The sequence below is a fragment of the Aspergillus costaricaensis genome (assembly GCF_003184835.1).
Source record: "Aspergillus costaricaensis CBS 115574 unplaced genomic scaffold BO79scaffold_3, whole genome shotgun sequence".
Classification (NCBI taxonomy): domain Eukaryota; kingdom Fungi; phylum Ascomycota; class Eurotiomycetes; order Eurotiales; family Aspergillaceae; genus Aspergillus; species Aspergillus costaricensis.
Window position 1 is genome coordinate 969,934 of NW_020291803.1, and position 22,293 is coordinate 992,226.

A 22,293-nucleotide genomic window follows, 5' to 3' on the forward strand; every position below is an offset into this window, starting at 1 on the left:
GAAAACGACGCGACTTTTGAGAGAGAAATAACGAGGAACGAGGAAATCGTCACGGACACGGCTCATCGACGAGTATGACACGACGCAGAAAGACAAGCAGGAGAAGCAAGCGGCAGAAGACGAAGAAATAACAACAGACACGGGAAGTGACCGCCCAATTCACTAACTTACATCCAAGCTAAAAATGGGAGTATCCCAATATAGAACGGATCGGATGCTGCGAGAGGCCCTAGCCGAGCGTCCCGTGTCTCATTCACGGAGCAGGAGGGCAGTTCTCACTGTTAGCTGATTTACAGAAACCTATAAAGCCAGCCAGTGAACTACAAGGTGTTAGCTACATACTGAAACACATCGTGCTGTTCCCGGGGACCTGTAATCCCAAGCACTGCGAAAGCCCACCCAGGACAGGTGCAAACTCACCTCAAATGCTGTGTTGCACTGAAGCCCACAATGACGTGAATATAAGGCGGTGAGAGATGTAAAGAAGAAGAAGACGCTAGTTTAGCGCCAGGCAGAAACCAGTTCTCCAAGGTGCTAGGCAGTCGAGCTCCAGTGAATCGAGATATTTGATATATGGTGAAGTACACGTGCTAGGACTCTGACCAATCAGATTCACCTTTCGGTACACCCAAGAAGTGACAATCTGCGATATTTGAAAGTCTCTCTATATTCACAACCTTGAGTTCACCCGCACAATTCTCTGGCATGAACAGAGAAGCCAGATGCCAGATGCTGGAACAAACGGAATCTTCAATGAAATAATCTGCACGCTGGTTAGCACTGCACCAGCTAGCATCTACAAAACAGAGCACACTATTCAAGTTAAGCAAAATGGAGACAGTGATCACGAATGGCTTCACATGCAGACACAAAACAGCCACTGAGCCCAGGACCCAGCTTGATTAGTTAGGCATCTTGCATCCTAACCGCCTCATACCCATCACGTGACACGAAGAAAGCAACGCAAGAAATCCAACGAACAGTTGTCCAGCAAGCAATTCGACCACCAAAAGACACAAAACATAACCCTTTATTGCTATCTATAAAGAATCCCAAGACCACTCACCTACAACAAGCACCCAAGAAACCTAGGACCAAGCCAGCTGGTCTACCACAAGACAACGAACAAGAAGCCGGTCGTTCGCCAATGCAGGGGTAACGGAATCAGGGCAACGGCAAAACCGAAAGAGAAGAAAGTCTAAGGGGTATCAAGAGCGGGATGGAATAATATCAATAATAAAAAACAAGATACATCGTCTCTCCTCTCTCGTTAGATAGTTATATCGACAATCTAAGGCAGTCGATGGAGGGTTTTGGGGCAAACGTTCGATTAAAGTTCCAGAGCGTTCGTTTGGGATAGTGTCACGCTGGTGGGTGGATCAACCGGCGGAATATTGTTTTCACGCGGTTCCGACGGCTCTACCAATGTGATAGATAATAGCTGCGCAACGAGGAGGAATCATGAAGCTTGTGGGTTTTGAAAGGCTATTAATTATAGGAAATCTTTATACGGGTGTCATTCCATGATAATCCTACTTATATTAAGGAGGAACCATACTGTGACATGAAAAACTTCCAATTTGTTTACTCTATAACCGATTTCACGCTAGAATTAGGATGGGGTTATCTACTTCTTTCGTATTTACATCTTCTTGAAGAAGTCAACCGCTCTCTACAGACCGAACTGGACTCTCAGAGAATCACCGAACCGCCGAATAGCTTCAGTAATGCCTTCCGAGCTGGCGGCAGCGAACGTAGCGCGGAAGAACATCTTCTCCTCGTTGACTCCAGACGCCTTGAACCAGCTGCCACGAGAGACAAGGACGCCGTTGTCGATGGCAGCGAGGAACACTTCCTCTTCAATGGATTCACGAGTCTTGCCGGAAGCCAAGCCAGGGTGCTTCTTCCAATCAACCTCGATCCAGTGCTATCAGTGTGTTAGCTTATTGTCTCACTCGGGAGTTATAGTAGCCATAGTTTACTTACAAACATGCCTGCTGCAGGAGGAATCCACTGAGCGATTTCACGAGGCAGGTACTGTTCACAAGCATGCATCATCGTATCACGGCGGCCAGTGTACTGCATGCGCAGGTTGATCAGCCAGTCAAGGTATCCAGAGTGACCCCAGTGCTCATCAAGAAGCTTGTAGAAGATCAACTGAGAGATACCGCTAGGGTTCTGGGCCGAGGTCTCGCAGTTCCGGATGAATCGTTCCACAACCTGATCCGCAGCGACAATCCAGCCGGCACGAGATCCAGGAGAAAGGACCTTGGAGAATGACTCGATGCGAAGGACACGTCCGTCGACGTCGAGGCTCAGGTAGGATGGCACAAGGGACTTAAGGAAGTCTTCGTGGGTCGCCGGGGGCGGGACGGGCTCGCTGTCAGCACCAGCGTAGGGCTGCATCTGCAAGAAGTAGTACGGCTCATCCTCGACAATGTACACGTCGTGCTTCTGGGCGACCTTGTACACAGCCTTACGCCGTTCCGCAGACTGAGTAGCACCCGTTGGGTTCTGACCAGTGGGGATGGTGTACAGCACGTAAGGCTTGGGACCACCCCGGGCGGCTTCATCCCAGTTGCTCAGAACCTCATCAAGGGACTCCGGCAAAAGACCCTCCCCATCCATTCTGATCGGCGCCACCTTCAGTCCAAGCGGAAGCGCAGTCTCCTGGGCACTCGCAAAAGTGTACTCTTCCATCATGATGTAGTCCCCGCGGTTGCAAAGCATGCGGAGGATCGTGTCCCACGCATACGTGCTACCTGCGGTCAAGCAGCATTGCCAATCGGCATAGGGAGGGTTGTGAATGAGCTAGTAGCGATTAGTGCATGTCACATATGTCAAAGCTTGGTTGTATTGCCTCCACATACTTCGGTGTGTTCCGTCACGAACCTAAGCAACTGGGGAGTTCCCGAAGCCTGGCCATAGTTAAGGGCAACCTCCAAGTCTAAACATATGTTTGATTAGTATGCAACTTAACGCGCGGGGGCTGGAGGCAGCTAACCGTAAAGACTCTTTCCGGTGCGCACGTCACCCTTATTCGCGGTCAGAAGAGCACCGGAATTCTGAATAGCCTCCGGGGTGAAATCAGGGGCGTTGGGGACCTTGACGGAGAGCTGCTCAATGGGAAAGTATTCCGGGGAGGGGAGGCCGCCACCCAGAGAGATCAATCCGGGGTTCTTCAGGTACCGCGCAGCACCCTTCAAGGTTGAACTCTAACAAAAGCTTCAGTATCCATGTACACCGCAACGATGTGTATGAACGGACGAACCTTCCGAGACTTGGATTCGATGGAGAAGATATCTTGAGAGGAATTAGTGATTGGCCGACACGGGGGTAATTAGACGACTTACGATCCCAGCGTTTCGATTGCGGCTTGGTGAAGCAGTGCTGGACGAAAGAACAGTACGGTCAGTCGGTCTTTCGCCACAGAGTATTGTCGGGTTGGGGAGGCGAGAAAATAACATACCGGACTCTTGAACATGTCACTGTTCGTAGCAGGAGCAACACCGGTGGGAATCTTTGCGCTCTTGGCTCTCAGGGCAGGGATGGCATCGACCGTCAATGGGCCGGTTGCGGCAACCGAGCCCACGTTGATTGAGTCATTGTCCACGGCGACGGGAGGGCTCATTCTTAAGACAGGGGTCTGATTGCACGTAGTGAACTTGGTGAATATAGAAATCAGGTGAGTGTATGCACACAGTCCACACGGAAGTCAATGTAGCAAGGTAGACGATTGAGAGAGAAATTCACAATGCAGGCGAACTGATGGCGAAACCGAGAGGGAGAATCGAGTCACGCAGGGGCGTCCGCTTTTTTCTCCGCTTAAGTGGGCGGACCGGTTCCGCCGGTAATGCATCATTGGGTCGATGGGGACCGGATTCATCCACGAGGCACATAAAAAAGGGGCGCCATTGCTGATGGAAGGCAGGAAGAAGCAATCAGATGCCATGAAGGAGCTTCACCGCGTTTTCGTTATCTAATATCACTGTAGGATGCCGCAAACTGATGCGATGTGACGCTGTCGTTCACAGGGCGCGGCGGGCAGCGATAACGTAATTCGTATTCCCGATACAGTCTCCGTATGGTTGGGCCTGCAAAGGTACTAAAGGCAACTTCAATCTAACTGCTTCTCCAGCAAAGAGCCATTGGTCGGTACCAGATAGCTTGGTGGGACATCGAGTAATATTTTTTGTGATCCGACTTGGCCTGAAGAGAATGAGGGGAAAGCTCGAGCTGAAGCAAGGACCAACAACTGTTTCTGCCAGACAAACAGCAAGAATGCATGGAAATTAGATTACCGCTCGGGTGACAACCCCGCGCCTAGATAAGGCTATCGCCGGCATCGGACTTGCTTATCAACCCGATAAGATCTTGGTCTTGTCCCCGAATAGGCAATGGAAACGAACTATCACGACTTCTGGAACTGCCTACCCACGAGTTAGTGACTAACCTGTGTACACGTCTGACTTGAAGAGATGGAGCCACAGCTACTATTACTGGTGTGACAGCCATGTCTGGTAAAGTTTAGAGGAGGGGATTTACGTGGTAAGCCTGCATTTGTTGGGTCTACCCCTCTTTCATGTGGTTTCTGGCAGGAGAAAAGCATGAGTCTGTGCTCACCACCAATGAAGAATTACAGGAACACACTATTACTCTGCCGATATTCCCTCCATTATCAATGCCTCTTGAGTTTAAACAGAAGTCCCTCGAATGTACACAATCTGATGGGACGCGGGTTTGTGTAGCTCTCTCTCCATCGGACCACCCACATACCACCACGAAAGTTTACTGAGCTACGTATGTCCTCAGATTACACGATAACATAAATCCGTATTTCCCTTGTTAATATACGAGCCTCGACAGTTGCATCAGGAGGAGCTTTACCATCACGAACCTCATATTCCTCTCAGTGTGGGATACTCGGTAGGTGACGAATCCTGGAGCTGGCTCAGGCTGGCTCAAGGTAAGTCTCATGACTTCCTTCAACAGAATCTTCAGGCTATACATCAGAGAATTTTACAACAGTTGTTACAGCTCAATCTGGAAAGAGCGATCTAGCTCTTCGATGTGACGTAACAAGGGCTATTGCCCTTCTAGTTTTGGGGGCTAAATCTGCTCAAATGTCGTTTGTGGTTTCACAGCTGGGGACAACGCCAGCTACCATCCCTTGACCAATTTTAATACAGAAGAGGATGTATCATGATCACGCTGAGATCATCAAGATCTTTTGTTGTATTCCCCTCCCTGAAGCCATCACAAGCCACTTCCCATCATCCGAGTCTACCCGCGTGAGGCCACAGCTGCCACACCCAAGTCTAGATCAATGTCTCACTAGCAATGAGCTCGGATGAAATAAGTATGACAGGAAGCCCCCTCATGACATTTGCTATACATAACTCCCAGCTGAGACCGACTCCAAACAACATGCAATGTTATAGGCGTTGAGGCCTTGGAACAGTTACCCGAAAGTCAAATTGGCATCTGGAATCAATACTCCTCTGAAACCCCTCTCCACCACCGCAATTCAAGCTGAGGACCGGCCATCTCGAACCCAATGCTACGGAGGGGATTGTCTGCGGGGAACCTTCTGTCACCAAACATCATTGGGGTATCTACCATGGGTTGAGCCGCGATGCAGCTAGTATATAAACCCCCTCGAACACTCAACCAGTTGAACAGAGGATCATCTCAATCAAAAAGCATCATCTAATCTATACCTAATAATTCAATTTCTTTTGACTTTGACACATACCTCCTGCATCTCACTAGAAAGCTTAAACAAGTTACCGAACCTTATATTTCAATATGCGTGGAAAGGTCGCTATCGAAGAAGCCTTTGAGGTGAAGGGCATGGATGAGGAGATTGATGCCCAGGCAGCCCTCTACATCGCTCCTAAAGATGTTGAACGCTACAAGCGCCAGATAGTGTCCATTACAGACGAACGCTTGCAGCTGTCCGATCAAAACGGCATTGGATACAGCATCCTCTCCCTGACAGTTCCGGGTATTCAGGGCATCACCGACAAGGACAAGGCCGAGAAACGGGCCCGCGATGCAAACAACTACATCCATGACCAGATCAAGGACCACCGTGATAGATTGGGAGCATTTGCATCCCTGTCAATGCACGATCCCAGACAGGCGGGACATGAGCTTCGCCGCTGCGTGAAGGAGCTGGGCTTCCACGGAGCCTTGTTGAATGATGTTCAACACACCGGGGAGGGAGATGATGATCAACCTCTGTTCTACGATCAGCCTGACTACGATGAGTTCTGGAGAGTGGCTGTGGAGTTGGACGTCCCGGTCTACCTTCATCCTGCCGCACCCTTGCGGGATACCCAACTTTACAAGCAGACCTACGAGGACCGCAAGTATCTCATCGGACCACCCCAGAGCTACTGCAACGGAGTCGCACTACACCTGATGGGAATCATCATCAACGGCGTGTTCGATAGATTTCCCAACTTGAAAGTCATTATTGGACACATGGGCGAGCGCATCCCATTTGACTTCTGGCGGATGGACCATTGGGTCAAGGGCGTGACACGGCCTCTAGCAGAGAAGAACGGAGATACTGTTTGCCAGAAGGAACCCCTCTACTACTTCAAGCGCAACATCTACATCACCACCAGTGGACATTTCAGTACCCAGAACCTGCGCTACCTGTACGAGTGGCTCGGCGATGAGCGAATGATGTTCAGCGTTGACTTCCCTTACGAGCGAATGGAGCATGGCTGCCAGTGGTACGATGATGATGAGGAGAAGATCAAGGAGGCACTGGGTGGCCGAGATGGATATCTTCGTGTTGGCAGGGACAACGCAAGAAGGTTGTTCAAGCTCAGCAAGTTCAAGGATTGTGATGTTGTTTAGGGAATTCACTGCAACTGGGACACGATTAATATTGAAAGGCGTTCAATGGCTCAATGGAGGTGTTGCTTTGACCTGAAACTGATGGGAAACACAAAATGGGTATCGTAATGCATTTTTTTTACTAACCGAGATTGTTACACAGTTTGTTATCATGACTTTCAATGAGGTGAATCTACTTGCTTTTGCTTTTGTATTGTGTGATTTTTGACACGTAAGAGCTGTTTAGCACTTGCTTCGTAGACTACCCTTGGATATTCCGTCCGGACAGACATCCTAGGTGTTCTAGGACAAGAGTATTCACTAGAACACTTTCAAGGAATGTAAAAAAATGACAAACCAATATGACATAATTAACTGGCATTGTAGCTGAGACCCCACCAAATCACGGACAATAAACCGGAGTAATAACCTTCTTCTGCGCCCTCTCAACAGTCGAACGCAAATGTGAGATCTTCGGAGGAGACACCGGACTCGGAGCGACAACATAGCTCTTCTCACTCAACGCCTTCGGAAGAAACTCCTTGAAGATTTTCCGACATATCACAGTGTCCTTGAACGTGATCGCATCTGGCGGGCGGGAATCAGATGCGGGTGCTACTAAATCACTGTTTCCCACAACAGCTTTGCAGATAGCTGTGCTAATGTCTGTATCTTCGGTGTCGATTACACCCAGAAGTCTTGTCGGTTTCGATTTCTCCAGTGCCTGCAGGAGTTCCTCCTTAGTCCTTGGGCTATACTTATCAACCACTTCGCTGGCTCCGAGGCGTCGTACGTAGTCGAATTCCTTGCCCGGTGCTGTGGCTATCACGGTACAGCCTGCTGCGGCTGCTAGCTGGATGGCGTTGCACCCTGGGCTGGTGGTGCCCCCCCATACTATGACTGTCCCAGTCCCTTTTCTGCGTCTGTTGTTGCTTCCTGCGGAAAGGGAGGTGATGGGGACTCTTAGCCTTTGAAATAACGCTTCTGCTGCAATGAATATTCCCAGTGGTAGGGCGGCGGCATCATAGAATGAGAGGCTTGGGGGGATAATTGCTACCAGGCTGGCGGGAACAACTGTGTAGTTTCGGAATCCCTTGTGTCGGTCCTCTTTAGTAAATGGATAGACAGCCAACGCGAGAACACGGTCACCTTCTTGTAGCCCCTGTGTCTGCTCTTCACTGCCGAGTTTGCGCACGGTGCCCGCGAGATCGTAGATCGTTAGGTTCTGTGGTGTGTACTCGGAATCGGACTCATCCTCGCTGTCGCTGGAGTTATCTTCAGTTGAATTAGTCTCCCTCGATCCATACTGGTGTAGTGATACTGTTGCATTCTCGATGATGACTTCATCGTCCTCCCGAGGGAGTTCCAGCTCTTCTACTCTGTAGAAGGCTTGTCCTTTCGATGGGTTCTCTGGCCCATAGAATTCATCGTAGTAGGGAATTGTACGCTTCACTCGGCCCTGAGAAGCTGCGTCATCTCCGTATCGACAGAGAAGCTCACTGAGATGATATATAGCCTGTATAACTGGAATACCGATCCTATCGCTGCTCTCTTTGCGTACTCTTGTCTCACACAAGCGTGCCATTTGGCTGACGAGTTCTCGGGTCTCGGGGTACGTGGGACCACATATCCTTTCTATACCTGAGATAGGTTTGCGAAATAATCTGGCAGCAGTATCGCGTAGCTGTTGACTGTCCCTTTCCAGAATTAACTTATCGTTTTGCAGCTTATCGTTTTGCAGCACTGCCAAGCATAAGTCTGCAACATGGACGTCTAGATGATTGTCGAGTCTGATACCTTCCAGTTGCATCCGCGCCGCTTTAAGGTGTCTCTCTGCTGATTGGGTATTGTCATCCATCAAATAAAATATCCCCAGATCACGTTCTGTGCACGCATGGAGATAAGCGCTGGATGTTTCAGCGTTATTTGGGGGTGGTGATTCTATTAATTGTGCCAGAGAACCGATCGCTTTCCGCAATTCTCCTTGTCTCTCATACAAGCGGCCGCCAGCAAGGCGGACTTCACGAACTAACCAATGACCCGAGGGTAAGTTGGCTGCACATTCTTGCGCAAACAATTCTAGATCCTCTTCTGGCGTTGCTCTTTTTCCTTGTAAGATATGAATACGCATTAGATCATATCTCGCCCGTAAAAGCAATAGGTGTTGACGGCCATCAAGCATATCCTTCATAGCGCGGATAACTTCCTTGAGAACCTCCTCCGCTTCAGCGATCTCCCCTTGAGCAAATAGTGTTGCAGCGAGGTTCTGTGCCGTTATGAGGGTTGCAGCATGCCCCTTACCCAACTCTCTTTCAAAGTCCCTCAAGGCCCTGCTGTATAGAGTCTTTAGCCGTTGGTCCTCGGCGTCTTTGTGCGAACACAAGTCACCTAAGCGGGTGAGTGCATCGTGCGAGAACACGTAAACATCATTGGGAACATTTAGAGATGAATCGATTACTTTCAGTGCGCCCAGGTAGCAAGAATTTGCCTCATTCATCGTTCCAATGTGGGAATACAGGAAGCTGAGCTCTCCAAGGGCCTGCAACCGGAGGCGTCGCTTTCCCATATCATCGTCTGCTTCATTTAGATACGATATGCATCCTGAGTAGGCACATTGTCCTTCATTCAGTAACCCCGTCTTCCAACAGGTTCTACCCAACTCGCACATAGCTTCAACAGTAGCAGGATCAGTGCCCTGAGCAATACCACCCGAGGGCAACTGCTCGTACGCCAGTGCGCACGTCTGCTTAGCATTGTCTGGGCGATTATTGGCAAGGTAAACAGAAGCGAGGAGGCTGAATTCCCTGAATTCTAGTTTATCCTTGATCTCATCTGTGATTTCCACACCTTGGGTCAGGAATAGTTGCAGTATATGTGGCGCCTTAGGGGTCTTGAAGGCTTCCAAAACTAGTTCCTCTCCCACTGCCTCGTCGGCTGGGGAGGCATCATGTACACTTCGTTCATCCTCCTGCTGTGGGGAAGCGTTAGCCCATCTTCCAGGTCGAGTAAATTGTGAACGGCCACTCTCGTCTTGTTCTTGGCCAGCATAACTCTCGTTGACGACCTGCTCGACTAGGCTCTTTTTTTGCTTCTTAAAACTCTCTCGCGATCCTTCTTGAGTTGCCTTGTCAATCCACGGCTCCATGGCGTCACGGGCACAGCAGACATGTTTGTCCTTATCAGCACCAATCCGCACGGTGGCATCGCACGAGGACACCAGATCCTCCTGTCTCCAAATGCCGTCATAATCTCCATACTCATCGTTTTCCTCGGCGATCCGTGCCGCTCCAACATAGCGGCAATCCAAGTAGCGTTCGCGGTGTTCTGTATCGGTTGGCACAGTCATGACTAGAACTGCGGGCCCTCGATCCCCCTTCCTCTCTCGGAGAATCAGGCAACTTGTCCACTGCAGGAGGGCATTGTAAAAAGGCACAGCTACCGAAACATGATCTCCATGTGGCTCAATGAGATTGTTCTGGACCTGGTGCTCGGTCACAGTCTGACAATGCCAGCGACCAACGACCGCACCGCCATCCTGGATCTTCAACATGCGCTTGCGACGAAGCTCGGGGCTATCACTGTCGATTCGTGCTGTTATTGGCATCTCGTCCAGTGTAGCGGGAGACCAGGAGAATGGGCCTTTCTCACACATGGTCGGCCGACCATGTAGGAGACTATCATGAGGAACGAAACCCAGGTAGAACAGAATTGATTTGGTGATTTTGCTTTCAGATTGCGAATAATTGCACTGAGGCATACCCGTCAGTAGCCCCGCAATGATAGTGCGATCCCGCACGCGTGATGTCTGTCGTGGGCCTAACACAGCCATTATGTCGTCAACGAATTCAACTGCTTGAGTGCGCAGCCGACGGATGACCTTGGAGGCTAGCCAGTGTGCACGAGAAACGACATTGGGGTGTGAGGCCAATATGTCAGTGTCAAGGTCCATGATGGCTGGCGTCTGCTCATTCTCGCCTTTGAAAAGAACTTTGACCTTAGTCGCCATGCGCAGCTCCAGCGCTGTCCACCCGCGCGTGAACCACGGCGACAGCACGATGGCTAGACATGCTGTTTCGGCATCATAAGCTTTGATATTGAGTAGGTAGCTGTCGTGGATGACAGTGTACTTGGCATCCGCGTAATTTTTGTGCATCTGATTGATGGCTCTGCTGCGGGTCCGCGGTTCAAGTGGCAAGGACAGCGTGTCCCACCATATCCCTTCGCTCTTCAACCTCTCTGCAATGCGCGCGAAATATTGAAACAAACAACTGTTGACCAGACCTTGGTCAGACATCCCAACACCTGTCCCATCTGACCATACATGGGAGATGGCGATGTACGGGGCATCCGCCGCGCTCAGTTCCTCCTTGTCTCGCGACCACGCGGTTCCTTCTCCCAATTCTACTCTAGCTATCAATTCCTGCACAGGGTATTTCGCCTGCTTGCAATCATTTCCAGACATGCTGCATTTATGCATCTGGTGCACACGCGTACTATCCATGTGCGCGGTTTGACACCTGTTCGGGGCACAGCCGAAATGTTCTTCTTGATGCTTCAAGGCTTCTCGCCGACCTACATGTTCAAGGCTATGGATGAGGTCTGGTAGATCATTCTGTTTTCGTTCGGCGACATTCACCAGGTTCCAGAAGCGACAGCTGCACAAGCTCAGGTTGGAAATGCGCCGCGCGGCTTCGTGAATAGCCGGTACAGTGACGCTCCGAGGAATATAGTGGCCATCCCAACGGCCCATGGCCGCTGGCTCCAGGTTATGGCAAGCAAGGATGCTCAGCATCCAAAAAATCAAGTTGCAGACGGACTGCACGTCAATGACAGGTCCCATGAACCCGTCGCCCGTGGACTGCATCATTCGCTTCCCATCGTTGGCTCTGGATGCATCGAGAATGGTGTAGCAAGCATGAACTGCGCTGATAATATGTGTGTGTACGCGAGCTGATCGCTCCATACTCAAGAAATCTACCTGTCCGTCTTTCGAGCCGCTTTTGCTGTTGCAGTCTCGCGCCAATCCTTCCCGGCAGGACATGGCAGTAAGGGCCCAGTCTCGGAAAGGGCGCCATTCACACGGGGGCGCACTACGGTACATCTTCTGTCGCGTATCGAGGCATGCTTCGTGGTCGCATTTGCACAGCTTTGCTGCGATACAAACATGACCTAGCTGAGTCAAGAAGCCGACGGTTCGGAAGGTGGTAGGTATAGTTGCGGCTGGATTGGTGAGCCAAAGATCGGGGCGATTGTTGGCGTTGGAACAACAATTGTCGGTATTATTCTGGGGAAGAAGCAAAGGAGTATGGCCATGCAAGGGCTCAGGAATGTCGAGCAACAATTGGCAGTTTGAGTGCACCTTGTCTTGGGAAATAAGGTGGTGGTAGCATAAAAGATTGAGATCTAAGTTCATTGCTGCCATGTCTGCGTAATTTTTCGCTGCTTCCAAGAAGTTCTGAGGTGGTTTGTGGTCCAATTCGTCTCATATGATAGCTGGAGTCCCAAACTCGGTCTTCACCGCTGACACTATGGTTGTACGGTATCGGCGACCCGCGGGGACCACCGTAAGAAGGCCGACCAGCTGAATTAGATAGTAGCATGTCCGACAAAGCTTATCATTAGTGACAGATGCAAGTGATTTCGTTGCCCGGCATTTCACGGAGTAGGGAGCACGTCATTCATCCTGTGGTTGCTTTTGCCAAGGTAGTAGCTGAGACGGCTGAAATGGCCCGGTAGAAGCCCCCAAGTGGTCGTCAAAACATATTCCAGCGCGCAGCTGCAAGCATCCATGCAAGATGGTGGACTGAACATTCAGCTGAGATGACAGATGCTATTCTCCAGTGAGAGTGTGATGAGTCGACGGGGATGAGAGATTTCGAGAGGGTCGTGGTGGGAAGATCCATGGAGGAGTGAAAGTACTTACATGCGACAATATGATATGTCAGACGGGGGAGCATCCGATGCATAGAATCGTAGCTGTCAGACTGTAGTTCAGTTGCCTACTGTACAGTAATGCACTTCCTGCATACACAGTAGTCAATGTCGGTCATCCATCTGTTTGTGGCAAAGCTGAAGCCAGCAGCATCGGAGATGCGTCAAAGTGCAGCTGAACTCAAGGATCGGCGGTGCGTCAGATTCAGCTTCTTTTTGTATGTTCCTAGTGAACAGGACTATGAAAACAGAGTATGTATTTAACATAAGGGGATCCCCGGTGTAGTCCACGCTTCATATTCCTGTCTTTGGAAAAGGGAGCAACAATGGTTGTTAATCCAGGCGATGGGGATTCTCCCCCACCAACCAAGCATTCCTTTGGGCAGGATTTCTTCTCAAAAATCGGGAATAAGATCAAATACTTCTTCATGAAGAGAATGCCGGGGTTTATGGATAAAATATCCGATTATCTGGTGAAAAGGCTCTTTAAATTTGCCGAAAAGCTTACGCAGCGCTCTGTCCCTTCTTCGAAACCGCAAGAGGTATGTTCGTTGATCCAATTCTCGTCTCTGGCCCAGCTAAAGCGCATAGATCATTGAGAATCCTCAAACCGAGGACGACTTCAAGAAAAACGTGGAATTCTTGGTCAAACAGAGCAATCTTGGTGATCATACCAGTCAACTCAATGAGTCGTATCTCCGTGAAGTAGCGAAGAAAGCCGTCCAACTAAAGAATGACCCGAAAAACCATCTAAACAACCCGGATCAGATCACCACACTCACCCAGCTGGCCCTCTACCAACCGGTCCTCTATTGTGGTATGGCTGATTTGATAACCCCCAGACTTCGGCTCTTTCACACTCGGCTGAGCTTTGAGAACAGATGATAGTTTTTCAATGAAGACGCCTATAAAAAGCTCTGACAAAACCAGGCTAGAGGCACTGCAGGAGTTGGTCAAGCGAATCATCAGCGTGGCGACCAGAGCGGTGCCAGAAAATCCCAAAGAGCCCGGCGAAAAGCTTGAAGGTGCCTCCTTGCGATTCATGAACTCGGACGCTGAACACACCATTCGCAAGCTGGAAGATCTAAGCCAAGTGGACTTCAAGGCTGACGATTATACTCCCTTGGGCACTCAACTTGACAAGAGGGTCCTGAAACCATTCATATATGACTTTCTCGATACCGGAAAGGTGCTGCCACGACCACTGCTCATTTTCACAATCACCGATGGTGAGCCATCAACAGAAGCTCACGATACATTCCGGGAAAAGATTGTTGAATGTATGCAGTTTCTTACTAAACACGAATACCCCAGGGAGCGTAAGTATTAGCCACTCACATTGTTACCCTCTTAGCCTCAGTACTTATGGCATTGCTGTAGTTGTGAACTTCAATATTAGTCAGGTTGGCAATGATAGCAACGCAGGGAAGTTTCTGGAGAGCCTGAAGAATGACAATGAAATCCAGGATATTCTTCATTGTACTGCAGGTGAGAGGGCTACTTACTTTTTTCTTCTCACTTTCAGTCTAATAGCAAATCGCAGAACACTTGGACGAACGATTCGAAGAATTGAGGGCAAACGAGAGGGATCTGGAGAGATGGGTATGTGCCTTGCCTACTATTCAAACTAGTCTAACTGAAAGCAGGTGCTCGAAATGCTGTCGAGACAGATTCGAATCAAAAAACCAGAACCCACATAGATACGACCTTACCCCTCCAAGGGCGAGCCCAGGGTATGCCAAACAGGTGGAAGAAGATTTATAGTTATCACCTTGGAGTGAGAGATCTGCGAAAGAATGCATCAACAGTGATCATTTACGGTTTCACTTGTATTATCAAATATGACCGAAAGGCCAAATGGTCTAGTACTATGACTGGTCATATCATCCCAAGACGATCCCTTCTTCTACTGTATTTAGGCTGCAGATGTCGATGCAGCTGAAGGCGAGGCTGGCCACTGGGTCCCATGCTAAGTATCCAATGGCTGTCCAACACAAATCCATTGCTAGTCGCGTAGTCGTTTCATCTCTTTGTGTTTCTACGATTGCTTTTAGCTCTATTATAGTAGTGAGATTTGATCTATTTATTGGAGAGATGTCACCCAATTACTCTGCAACAATCAGCCCTAACCCATCCACAACACTACCCCATCCTTCCAGCATGTCAGAACGAGTCTCGACTGCCCTAGCCAAAATAATACAAAACAACCCATGGATGAGCCAAGTAGCAGGTATCCTGCCCTTATCAGCTCTAATCGATTTCATCGACATTCCCGTCAAGATCCATACTCTACAAGTAACCGGCAGCTGCCCACTCTGGTCCTGGGCCATCACCCCGTCAGGCAGTCGACTACTCCTCTCCAGCGACAGCAATCCCAACAACAAGACCCCCATTCTGGATCAATACGGCAACAGCATCAGTCTTACCGGGATCGACGGCCGATTCGGCGACCTCTACCTGCTCCCGAATCCAGAAACAGTCCGGACATGCATCAGCTCGCAATCCGCGCACCCTATCCCCAACAAGCACGCGAACATGGAGAAACCAAGGCAGGAACTTCGTATCCAAGATCTCGAAATCCTCCACGTCCAACGCTTCTCTCCCAACTCCACCACCCAACAACCATGGCCATGGTCATTCCTCACCCGCTTCTCCCCCCGCTACATCACCACCAGCCTCCTCGGCTACCTCAGCCTCATATGCCTCATAATCCTCGCCATCTTCTCCAGTTGCTACCTCGCCGTAGCCTTCCTCCTGCTAATGCCCCTATCCGGCGCCATCGTGACCCTCACCCACGGCGACGGTCCCCGCCGCCTCCTAAACAGCGACGCCATGACCTCGCCATACAACCGACTCGTCATCGTCGCCCAAAACACCAACTCAAGTCACTGGACAATCTTCTACGGCGAAAGCACCCTAGTCAACTGCCTCGTGAACCGCCATCTCGAACCCGATGAAACCCACACACTCCTTTCATCTTTCTCACCACTCTCCACCCAAATACTGAAAATGCTCCTCCGACTCCTAATCCTAGCGCAATGGGCCCTCGCCATCGCGACAGCAACAACACAGGACTGGAACGCCTTCTACATCTGCTTCTGGATAGTATTTTCCATCTTCGCGCACGCGTACCTTATCCCCCTTCGTACGGAGATTCGTCGCTGGTTAATGGCTTCCGCGAGGATACGTCTGTGCAGGTATACTACGCAACTGAGTTCGAGGCGTGCGTTGCTGAATACGGTTATTGCGTTGAATCCGGATACATTCCCTGTTGGGAAAAGCGTGTCTGAGAAGGAGGGGGGAAGTGAGTCGGGGGAATCTACTTCTACTGCTACTACGTATGTTGAGAATGATACGAGCAGGCTATGTCCCGGAGCGATGAAGGCTCTTAACCCAATCCTGGAGCCGAGTGATCAGCGCTCACTGTGGGAGGAAGCCACTCGTCAGGCGATGATGCTGTGTGAGGATGTGCCGGTGGAGGAGCGGGTTAGGGGTCTGAGTAGTTCTGACGGGGGAAATCTGCTCGGTAAGGAGTGGAATGAGCAATACGGGGGGTGTTATTGGATGTCGTATATTAGTGAGGGGATTTATATGGCGGCGAATATTAGGAGCCAGGCTGGGTTGTCGGGGAGGATGGTGGGAGGGAGTGGTGTTTAGAAATACTAATAGTGTGACCATGGAATGATGAATTATGAGTTGATTGCAATAATATATTGATGTTGTTCATGAACATTACGTGGCTAAAAATTCATTGAATTTAAGGAACCTTGTACATAGTCCCACATATTCTGAGTTTCACTTAGGAAATGCTCAATAGTAGTCACTGTATTGAGCATCCTTTTTGTCATCATTGGAACTCAAGATTTATTCAAGTTACAAGTGCTAGCGGAGCGAAGTGAGAGAGATTAGCGTTTCCATTAAAACACTATTCGAAGATCTATCCAGTCGGCGGCTAATGCCAATTAGAAGATTAAGGTGGGTAATGTGGAACACACTGCTATGTCTATAAGGACGAACGAAAAGGCCCAACTACGCGAGGTCGTGGTGCATCTCCCGGAGAGAAACCCGAGGTTTCGGAGATTAGCGACCAGAATTTGAAGTCCAAGCGCTGGAAGTCAACTCCCGGTAACGGAGATTTAGTTCCCGTTGGGCGATTTGATCCAATCAGAAGGGATATTTGGTCGCGTAGTGTGTTATAAATCAATTTTAGGTACTCGGTTGGAGAGGATCGGCGATGTACGAAGAGGTAGAGTAAGGTATTTCTCCGAGGTGGCGTTGCATGAGGGTTCGGGTCATAGAGCAGGCCACTGCCTGTCTATTGGGTGCTACTAGTAGTCTTACTCATCTGGTCAATGTGCATGTGTATATGGTTATTCATTGTATTGTATGAGACTATCTTTCTGTCTCTGCTATCTGTCTCGATCGGAGGCGGCATCAGTCTTTCGCAAAAGACTGTATCATGTATCATAATACTCATGTAGACGTGACTAGCGTAATGATATGTTAAAGGAAACATCACAGCGAAGGCTTCGCGGCGACATATTTGCCCTTCGTTCCATCGAGTTGCGCCTCCAAGACCGCCGTGGTACCATTCTGCACACTCTTGATAGCCTCAGGTAACAGTTTTTTCAGCTGGGCAACATTAGCAGCCTGGGCACCCCAGAAGGTACCGCCAGATGCAGCTGTCGCGATACCCGGATAGTCTGGAGTCGGGGCGAACGAGATGTTGAGGTCTTCGTTCGTAGCACGGGATCCATCGCCGTTCGGATGGACGAGGAGCATACTGCGCCGAGGGGCATTCCAGCCCTTGTTGTTGAGCACAATGGTAAGGATGGGAATGTTGTAGCGACGAGCAACCCAGTAAACAGACCCTGGAACTGAGAAGAGATAGGTGCCATCGCCGACGATCTGGCAGACGAATTTGCCCTTGTTTGTCCCGCCGTGTTTGGCGTCGGTGGCGAGCTTGATGCCCAGGGCACCGCCGCCGGACCACCCGAGTCCACCACCACCGCAGTTGATCCAGGATTTCGGCAGGGTAGGGGCAATCTGGTCGGCCACGTGAGTAGTGAGAGTTACGGATTCGATGGCCCAGATGGTATCCGATGGGCAGGACTGGCGTAGTTGGCTGATAAGATAGTTGGCATTGAGGGGAGCGATATCCCCGCCGGGAGGTAAGCGGGCGAGGTTGTAGATAGCTTGGCGGGTCTTCTGGAAAACCTCTGCGCGGCGCTTGCCACGAGCACGGTTCTCATCCGACTGGACTGTCTGCTGGATTGAGGGGTTGGAGGCAACGTATTCGTTGAGCTGCTTGAAAGCCGTTGCTGATTCGGCGCGGAAAGTCGCTATCGTGGGAATATAGGCAACAGGAATCTGCTGCTTAAGGGGGTCGACATCGACATGAATAATGCGGGCAGAGTCGGAAGGCTTGCAGAGCGTCGGGATCCAAGGTACGTCACAGTCGGCAACAAGGATGAAGTCGGCAGACTTGATGGCATCATGAACACCAAAACGCATGCCTAGCCACGCAGGATGGTCGCCAGGGAAGCACATGTCACAGCCGCCTGTGTCGAGGACGCGGATGCCCTGGAAGGTGTTGGCAAGAGTGACCAACTCGTGGACACCTCGTACCTCCCGGCCAGAGTAACCGACAATGACCAGGGGGTTCTTCGCAGCTGCGAGCTCTGATGCTATCAACTCAACACCTTCGGTTGGGAGAGCAGATGGGGAGACAGGCGCCCAGTGACTCTGATTGAGAGAGTAAGGAGTGATATCCTCCTCCATGACCTCTCGTGCACCGACCAGATAGACAGGTCCCTTGGGATCACTCGTAGCGAATTGAAGAGCGCGGTTGACCATCTGCTTGATGTTCTTACCAGATCGGATTTCCGCGGCATATCGGCAGTATTGTGAGACGATCTGCTTCTGGTCGGGAACATCTTGGATCCAGTGGATATATTCTGTGCGCGAACCACGCATTTCCCCTTCAATGGTATACGGGGAGAGACCGGCGAAGATCAAGACGGGGGCTCGGCCACAAGATGCGTTGTGGATAGCAGCAGCGAGCCCCTGGGTACCGACATCGACATGAACAATCACACACTGAGGTTCCCCGGTCAAGCGGGCATAGCCGTCGGCCATAGACAGGGCCACCATCTGCCAAGGAGGCATGCGGGGTTAGTGTCCGGTCGAGATCCACAACGAGATTGCATTGATCGACTCACCTCGTTGGGACAGGTTATGATCTTTGGGAAGGCATCGGGCTTTTCTTTCTGGCCCTTGACCATAGCCTCGAGGATAGAGGGGTGGTCAGAGCCAAGGTTGACAAAGACATGGGAGACCCCAGCCTGGAAGGTTAGCTTGACCGACGTTCTATTGTGGATGGGGACAGTACCTCCCAGAGTGCCTCGAAGAAGGCAAAGGATGCTGTGTAGACCCTGAAGACCGTCAATGAATATGAAACAAGCAAGTAAGGCCAATTGCGAAGTCGTAGTGACTCACATGGTCGCAATCGATCAACAACGGTAATCTATGGGTGCGCAATTGAGATAGAGTGGAGTTGACCGAGAGCAATGCGGAGTAAAAGAAGGGGGATACAGAAATTCGGGAATAGATTGATAAAGCCGGCTTAATAAAGGACAGGCTCGGGGGCAAGTCCGAACTGGTGAGGAGATACTGCAGTTTAACACCGAGGTTAACGGCTTTCACTGAGTAATCACCCAACGGGGTAAGTAGTTCGTCAATAAGGTTGGCACGATGAGGTGGAACCCATACTTGAGCTGCAAGGTGCAATCATGGTGCAAAGCTGGGAATTTAGGGTGGAGGTGGTCATCCTTCGACTATGTGCCGGAAGCCGATCACCAGCAACAACAATAATGGGATCAAAAATGTCCAGTATCACGAGTACTCGATCAGCCCTATTCTGCCCAGTTCTCTCCGACAGGAGCTTGTTTCAGAGCCAAGCTGGTAGTTGGTGGATCCACCCACCGATTAATCTTACTAGAACAGTTCCACTGCTCATCGGCCAGTTTCTCAATTGATTATCACTGGTTATCGTCAGCCCGCATGACGTCGTGGTCGCGTCCCTCGCCAGTTGCTTGCGGTTTTCAAGGGATGCGCTCACCACATCATTTGCAGCATTGGCCCCAATTAATTGTTATATTATCCCATGGCCATCCAGAATCTGAATGCTGACCGGTAGATAGCCCCCCGAATACGTCATCTCGTAGACAGGCAGCCATCCTTTCATATTACTATTAATATTAATAGCCATGGTCGCGCCAGTCGCCTGGGGTCCCGCCAGCGAATCCACTTGGATACCCCTTTTTAAACTCGTCAGCGCCGTGTATTCTCTGACTTTGGCTTCGTTTATTTTCTGGTTTCTTCGTCAGCCCAAAAGTGCCAATCAAGTGCGAACCACCATGCTCTCCGACACTGTGTATGAGCTCTGTCATGACGAGAAGACCGTCACCTCAGAGCTTTTGCAGGATCCATCGCAATCGCCCACTAAGCTATTCCAGAAGTTGTATCATGATCGGAAGTCAAAGTCACACAAATCTGATTCGAACGAGTCGGTCGACAAGGACGACCATGAACTGCGAAAGGTTCTGCAGTGTGGTAACTGGGGCAGTACTCAACCCAGCGACCTTTTCTTGAAGGTAATTAACCAGCCAATACTATCACTTCCTTCCTTGGAGAGACATACCTGACAGGAATCAGATCTACCACGATGCGCTTTGCGCATTAGAAAAGAATCCCATGTCCGGTGTAGTCTCCCCGCCACTGATGGGCAGCCACGGCGTAGTCCCTCTGACTATTATCGCCCCATTGCCTGATCTCTGTCGCCACATGGCCAATTGCATTGTGCGAGCTGAGAAGGAAGTGTTTCTGGCGACAAATTTCTGGATTCACTCGGATGCCTCCACACTGGTAACCAATGCATTCCGAGAGCTATCCCGACGAGCCGGCGAACGTGGAACGAAAGTCATTGTGAAGATGGTCTATGATCGCGGAGATCCGCAGCAGCTGTTTGAGAACCACCTACCAGTGCCAGAGAAGAAATATACCAGCGAAAAGGTGCAGCTTCCTGCGGCTCATGAGATCCCCAACATCGACCTGCAGGTCGTCAACTACCACCGGCCCATCTTCGGGACTTTCCACGCCAAGTTCATGGTAATTGATCGGCGAATTGGACTGCTGCAGAGCAGTAACGTCCAGGATAACGACAACCTGGAGATGATGATTCATGTCGAGGGACCCATTGTGGATGGGTTGTATGACACTGCGTTGATTTCGTGGGGTCGCTCTCTCGAACCCCCACTGTCCATGTTGGACTCGCCCGCCACGGGGGCTCCCATTCCTTGTCACGCCTCGCAGCAGCCCGACTATGATGCTCCAGACCCGGGGCCTCTCCCAGAACTTACTGTCGATGAACATCACTATGATTCGGATATTCGGGCTGAGGCCCAGCGCATGAACGGTTTGCTGTTACCACGGGAGGGAGAGACCAGAACGCAGGCTGTGACTCGTCGCTTAAGTATGCATGCACCCCAACCACTAGCGCTACAGATCCACGCAGGGCCAGAAACTAATCTCTAATGAATAGATACCACGATCCAAACTGACATGTCTGCCGACGCCCCCGAAAGCGACCAAGAACTCATCATGCAGCCCTACATCGTCCTCCCACCACACGATCCCTTCCCCATGGCCGTCATCAACCGGGAACCCTGGGGCGCTCCCAACCACAGCAGCATCCACACGCCACAAAACAGCAGCTTTCTCGCAGCAATCAACAATGCGCAAGAATCCATCTTCATCCAGACGCCCAACATGAACGCCGAGCCCATCGTCCAGGCTCTGATCGAGGCCGTCAAAACCCGCGACGTCACCGTCACATGCTACTTGTGTCTGGGGTACAACGACGCCGGCGAATTACTGCCGTTCCAGAATGGGACGAACGAGATGGTTGCGCACCGAATGTACAAGGCGCTAGATACAGACGAGCAGCGATTCCGTCTGCGGATTTTTAATTATGTGGCGAAGGATCAAGTCCGGCCAATTCATAATAAGTTTAAGCGGAGGAGTTGTCATATTAAGCTGATGATTGTTGATGAGAAGGTTGCTATTCAAGGTATTTCCCACTCTACACTCCATATAAAGTGATGTGAAATCTGACAAGATGCAGGTAATGGAAACCTCGACACCCAATCCTTCTACCACAGCCAGGAGGTAAACCTCCTGCTGGACTCCCCACTTGTCTGCCGTGCCTGGCGTGAAGCCATCGATCGGAACCAGAACACGGCGTACTACGGCGGCGTCAGCCCAGAAGACGGCTGCTGGCATGATCCAACGACCAATGATCTCCCCGTGGGATCGATTGGCGTTGACCCGGGACACTTTAGCTGGGCACGGGGAGCAGTAGGAGCGGTGCAGAGGGTCAGAGGGGCGGGTGGTTTTTAGTATAGTTATATACTTGTTTGGCCTTTTGGATGATTTTGCTCCATTATCTAC

General features: G+C 50.5%; 7 protein-coding genes across 7 annotated transcripts; 4 read left to right on the forward strand and 3 right to left on the reverse strand.

Annotated features, from left to right (window-relative positions):
• Positions 1–1,566: 1,566 nt before the first annotated feature.
• BO79DRAFT_206957 (aminotransferase-like domain-containing protein) lies at positions 1,567–3,909 on the reverse strand. Its single transcript, XM_025682081.1, has 7 exons — positions 3,470–3,909; positions 3,354–3,390; positions 3,272–3,303; positions 3,005–3,215; positions 2,871–2,947; positions 1,987–2,811; positions 1,567–1,927 (listed from the first exon to the last, which is right to left on the reverse strand). The coding sequence occupies exons 1-7, from the start codon at positions 3,629–3,631 to the stop codon at positions 1,673–1,675; spliced, it is 1,599 nt and encodes a 532-aa protein (XP_025544055.1). The 5' UTR covers positions 3,632–3,909; the 3' UTR covers positions 1,567–1,672.
• Positions 3,910–5,808: 1,899 nt separating this feature from the next.
• Positions 5,809–6,873, forward strand: BO79DRAFT_187588 (amidohydrolase family protein; the record flags this gene model as incomplete). Its single annotated transcript, XM_025680549.1, has 1 exon — positions 5,809–6,873. The coding sequence occupies one exon, from the start codon at positions 5,809–5,811 to the stop codon at positions 6,871–6,873; it is 1,065 nt and encodes a 354-aa protein (XP_025544056.1).
• A 382-nt stretch (positions 6,874–7,255) lies between these two features.
• Positions 7,256–12,274, reverse strand: BO79DRAFT_272654 (uncharacterized protein; the record flags this gene model as incomplete). Its single annotated transcript, XM_025687447.1, has 1 exon — positions 7,256–12,274. One exon carries the CDS (start codon positions 12,272–12,274, stop codon positions 7,256–7,258), a length of 5,019 nt encoding a protein of 1,672 aa, XP_025544057.1.
• Positions 12,275–13,109: 835 nt separating this feature from the next.
• BO79DRAFT_250919 (uncharacterized protein) lies at positions 13,110–14,483 on the forward strand (the record flags this gene model as incomplete). Its single annotated transcript, XM_025685839.1, has 6 exons — positions 13,110–13,325; positions 13,375–13,600; positions 13,719–14,102; positions 14,164–14,271; positions 14,327–14,385; positions 14,430–14,483. 6 exons carry the CDS (start codon positions 13,110–13,112, stop codon positions 14,481–14,483), a joined length of 1,047 nt encoding a protein of 348 aa, XP_025544058.1.
• A 460-nt stretch (positions 14,484–14,943) lies between these two features.
• On the forward strand, positions 14,944–16,440 carry BO79DRAFT_250920 (uncharacterized protein; the record flags this gene model as incomplete). Its single annotated transcript, XM_025685840.1, has 1 exon — positions 14,944–16,440. The coding sequence occupies one exon, from the start codon at positions 14,944–14,946 to the stop codon at positions 16,438–16,440; it is 1,497 nt and encodes a 498-aa protein (XP_025544059.1).
• A 703-nt stretch (positions 16,441–17,143) lies between these two features.
• Positions 17,144–19,349, reverse strand: BO79DRAFT_165839 (putative thiamine pyrophosphate enzyme). Its single transcript, XM_025679276.1, has 4 exons — positions 19,282–19,349; positions 19,175–19,217; positions 19,005–19,127; positions 17,144–18,936 (listed from the first exon to the last, which is right to left on the reverse strand). Coding segments are annotated over exons 1-4 (1,806 nt in total). The 5' UTR covers positions 19,284–19,349; the 3' UTR covers positions 17,144–17,298.
• Positions 19,350–20,120: 771 nt separating this feature from the next.
• On the forward strand, positions 20,121–22,242 carry BO79DRAFT_187591 (IQ calmodulin-binding motif protein; the record flags this gene model as incomplete). The annotated part of the gene is made up of 4 exons (XM_025680550.1): positions 20,121–20,438; positions 20,500–21,316; positions 21,386–21,913; positions 21,968–22,242. The coding sequence occupies exons 1-4, from the start codon at positions 20,202–20,204 to the stop codon at positions 22,240–22,242; spliced, it is 1,857 nt and encodes a 618-aa protein (XP_025544061.1). The 5' UTR covers positions 20,121–20,201.
• Positions 22,243–22,293: the final 51 nt, after the last annotated feature.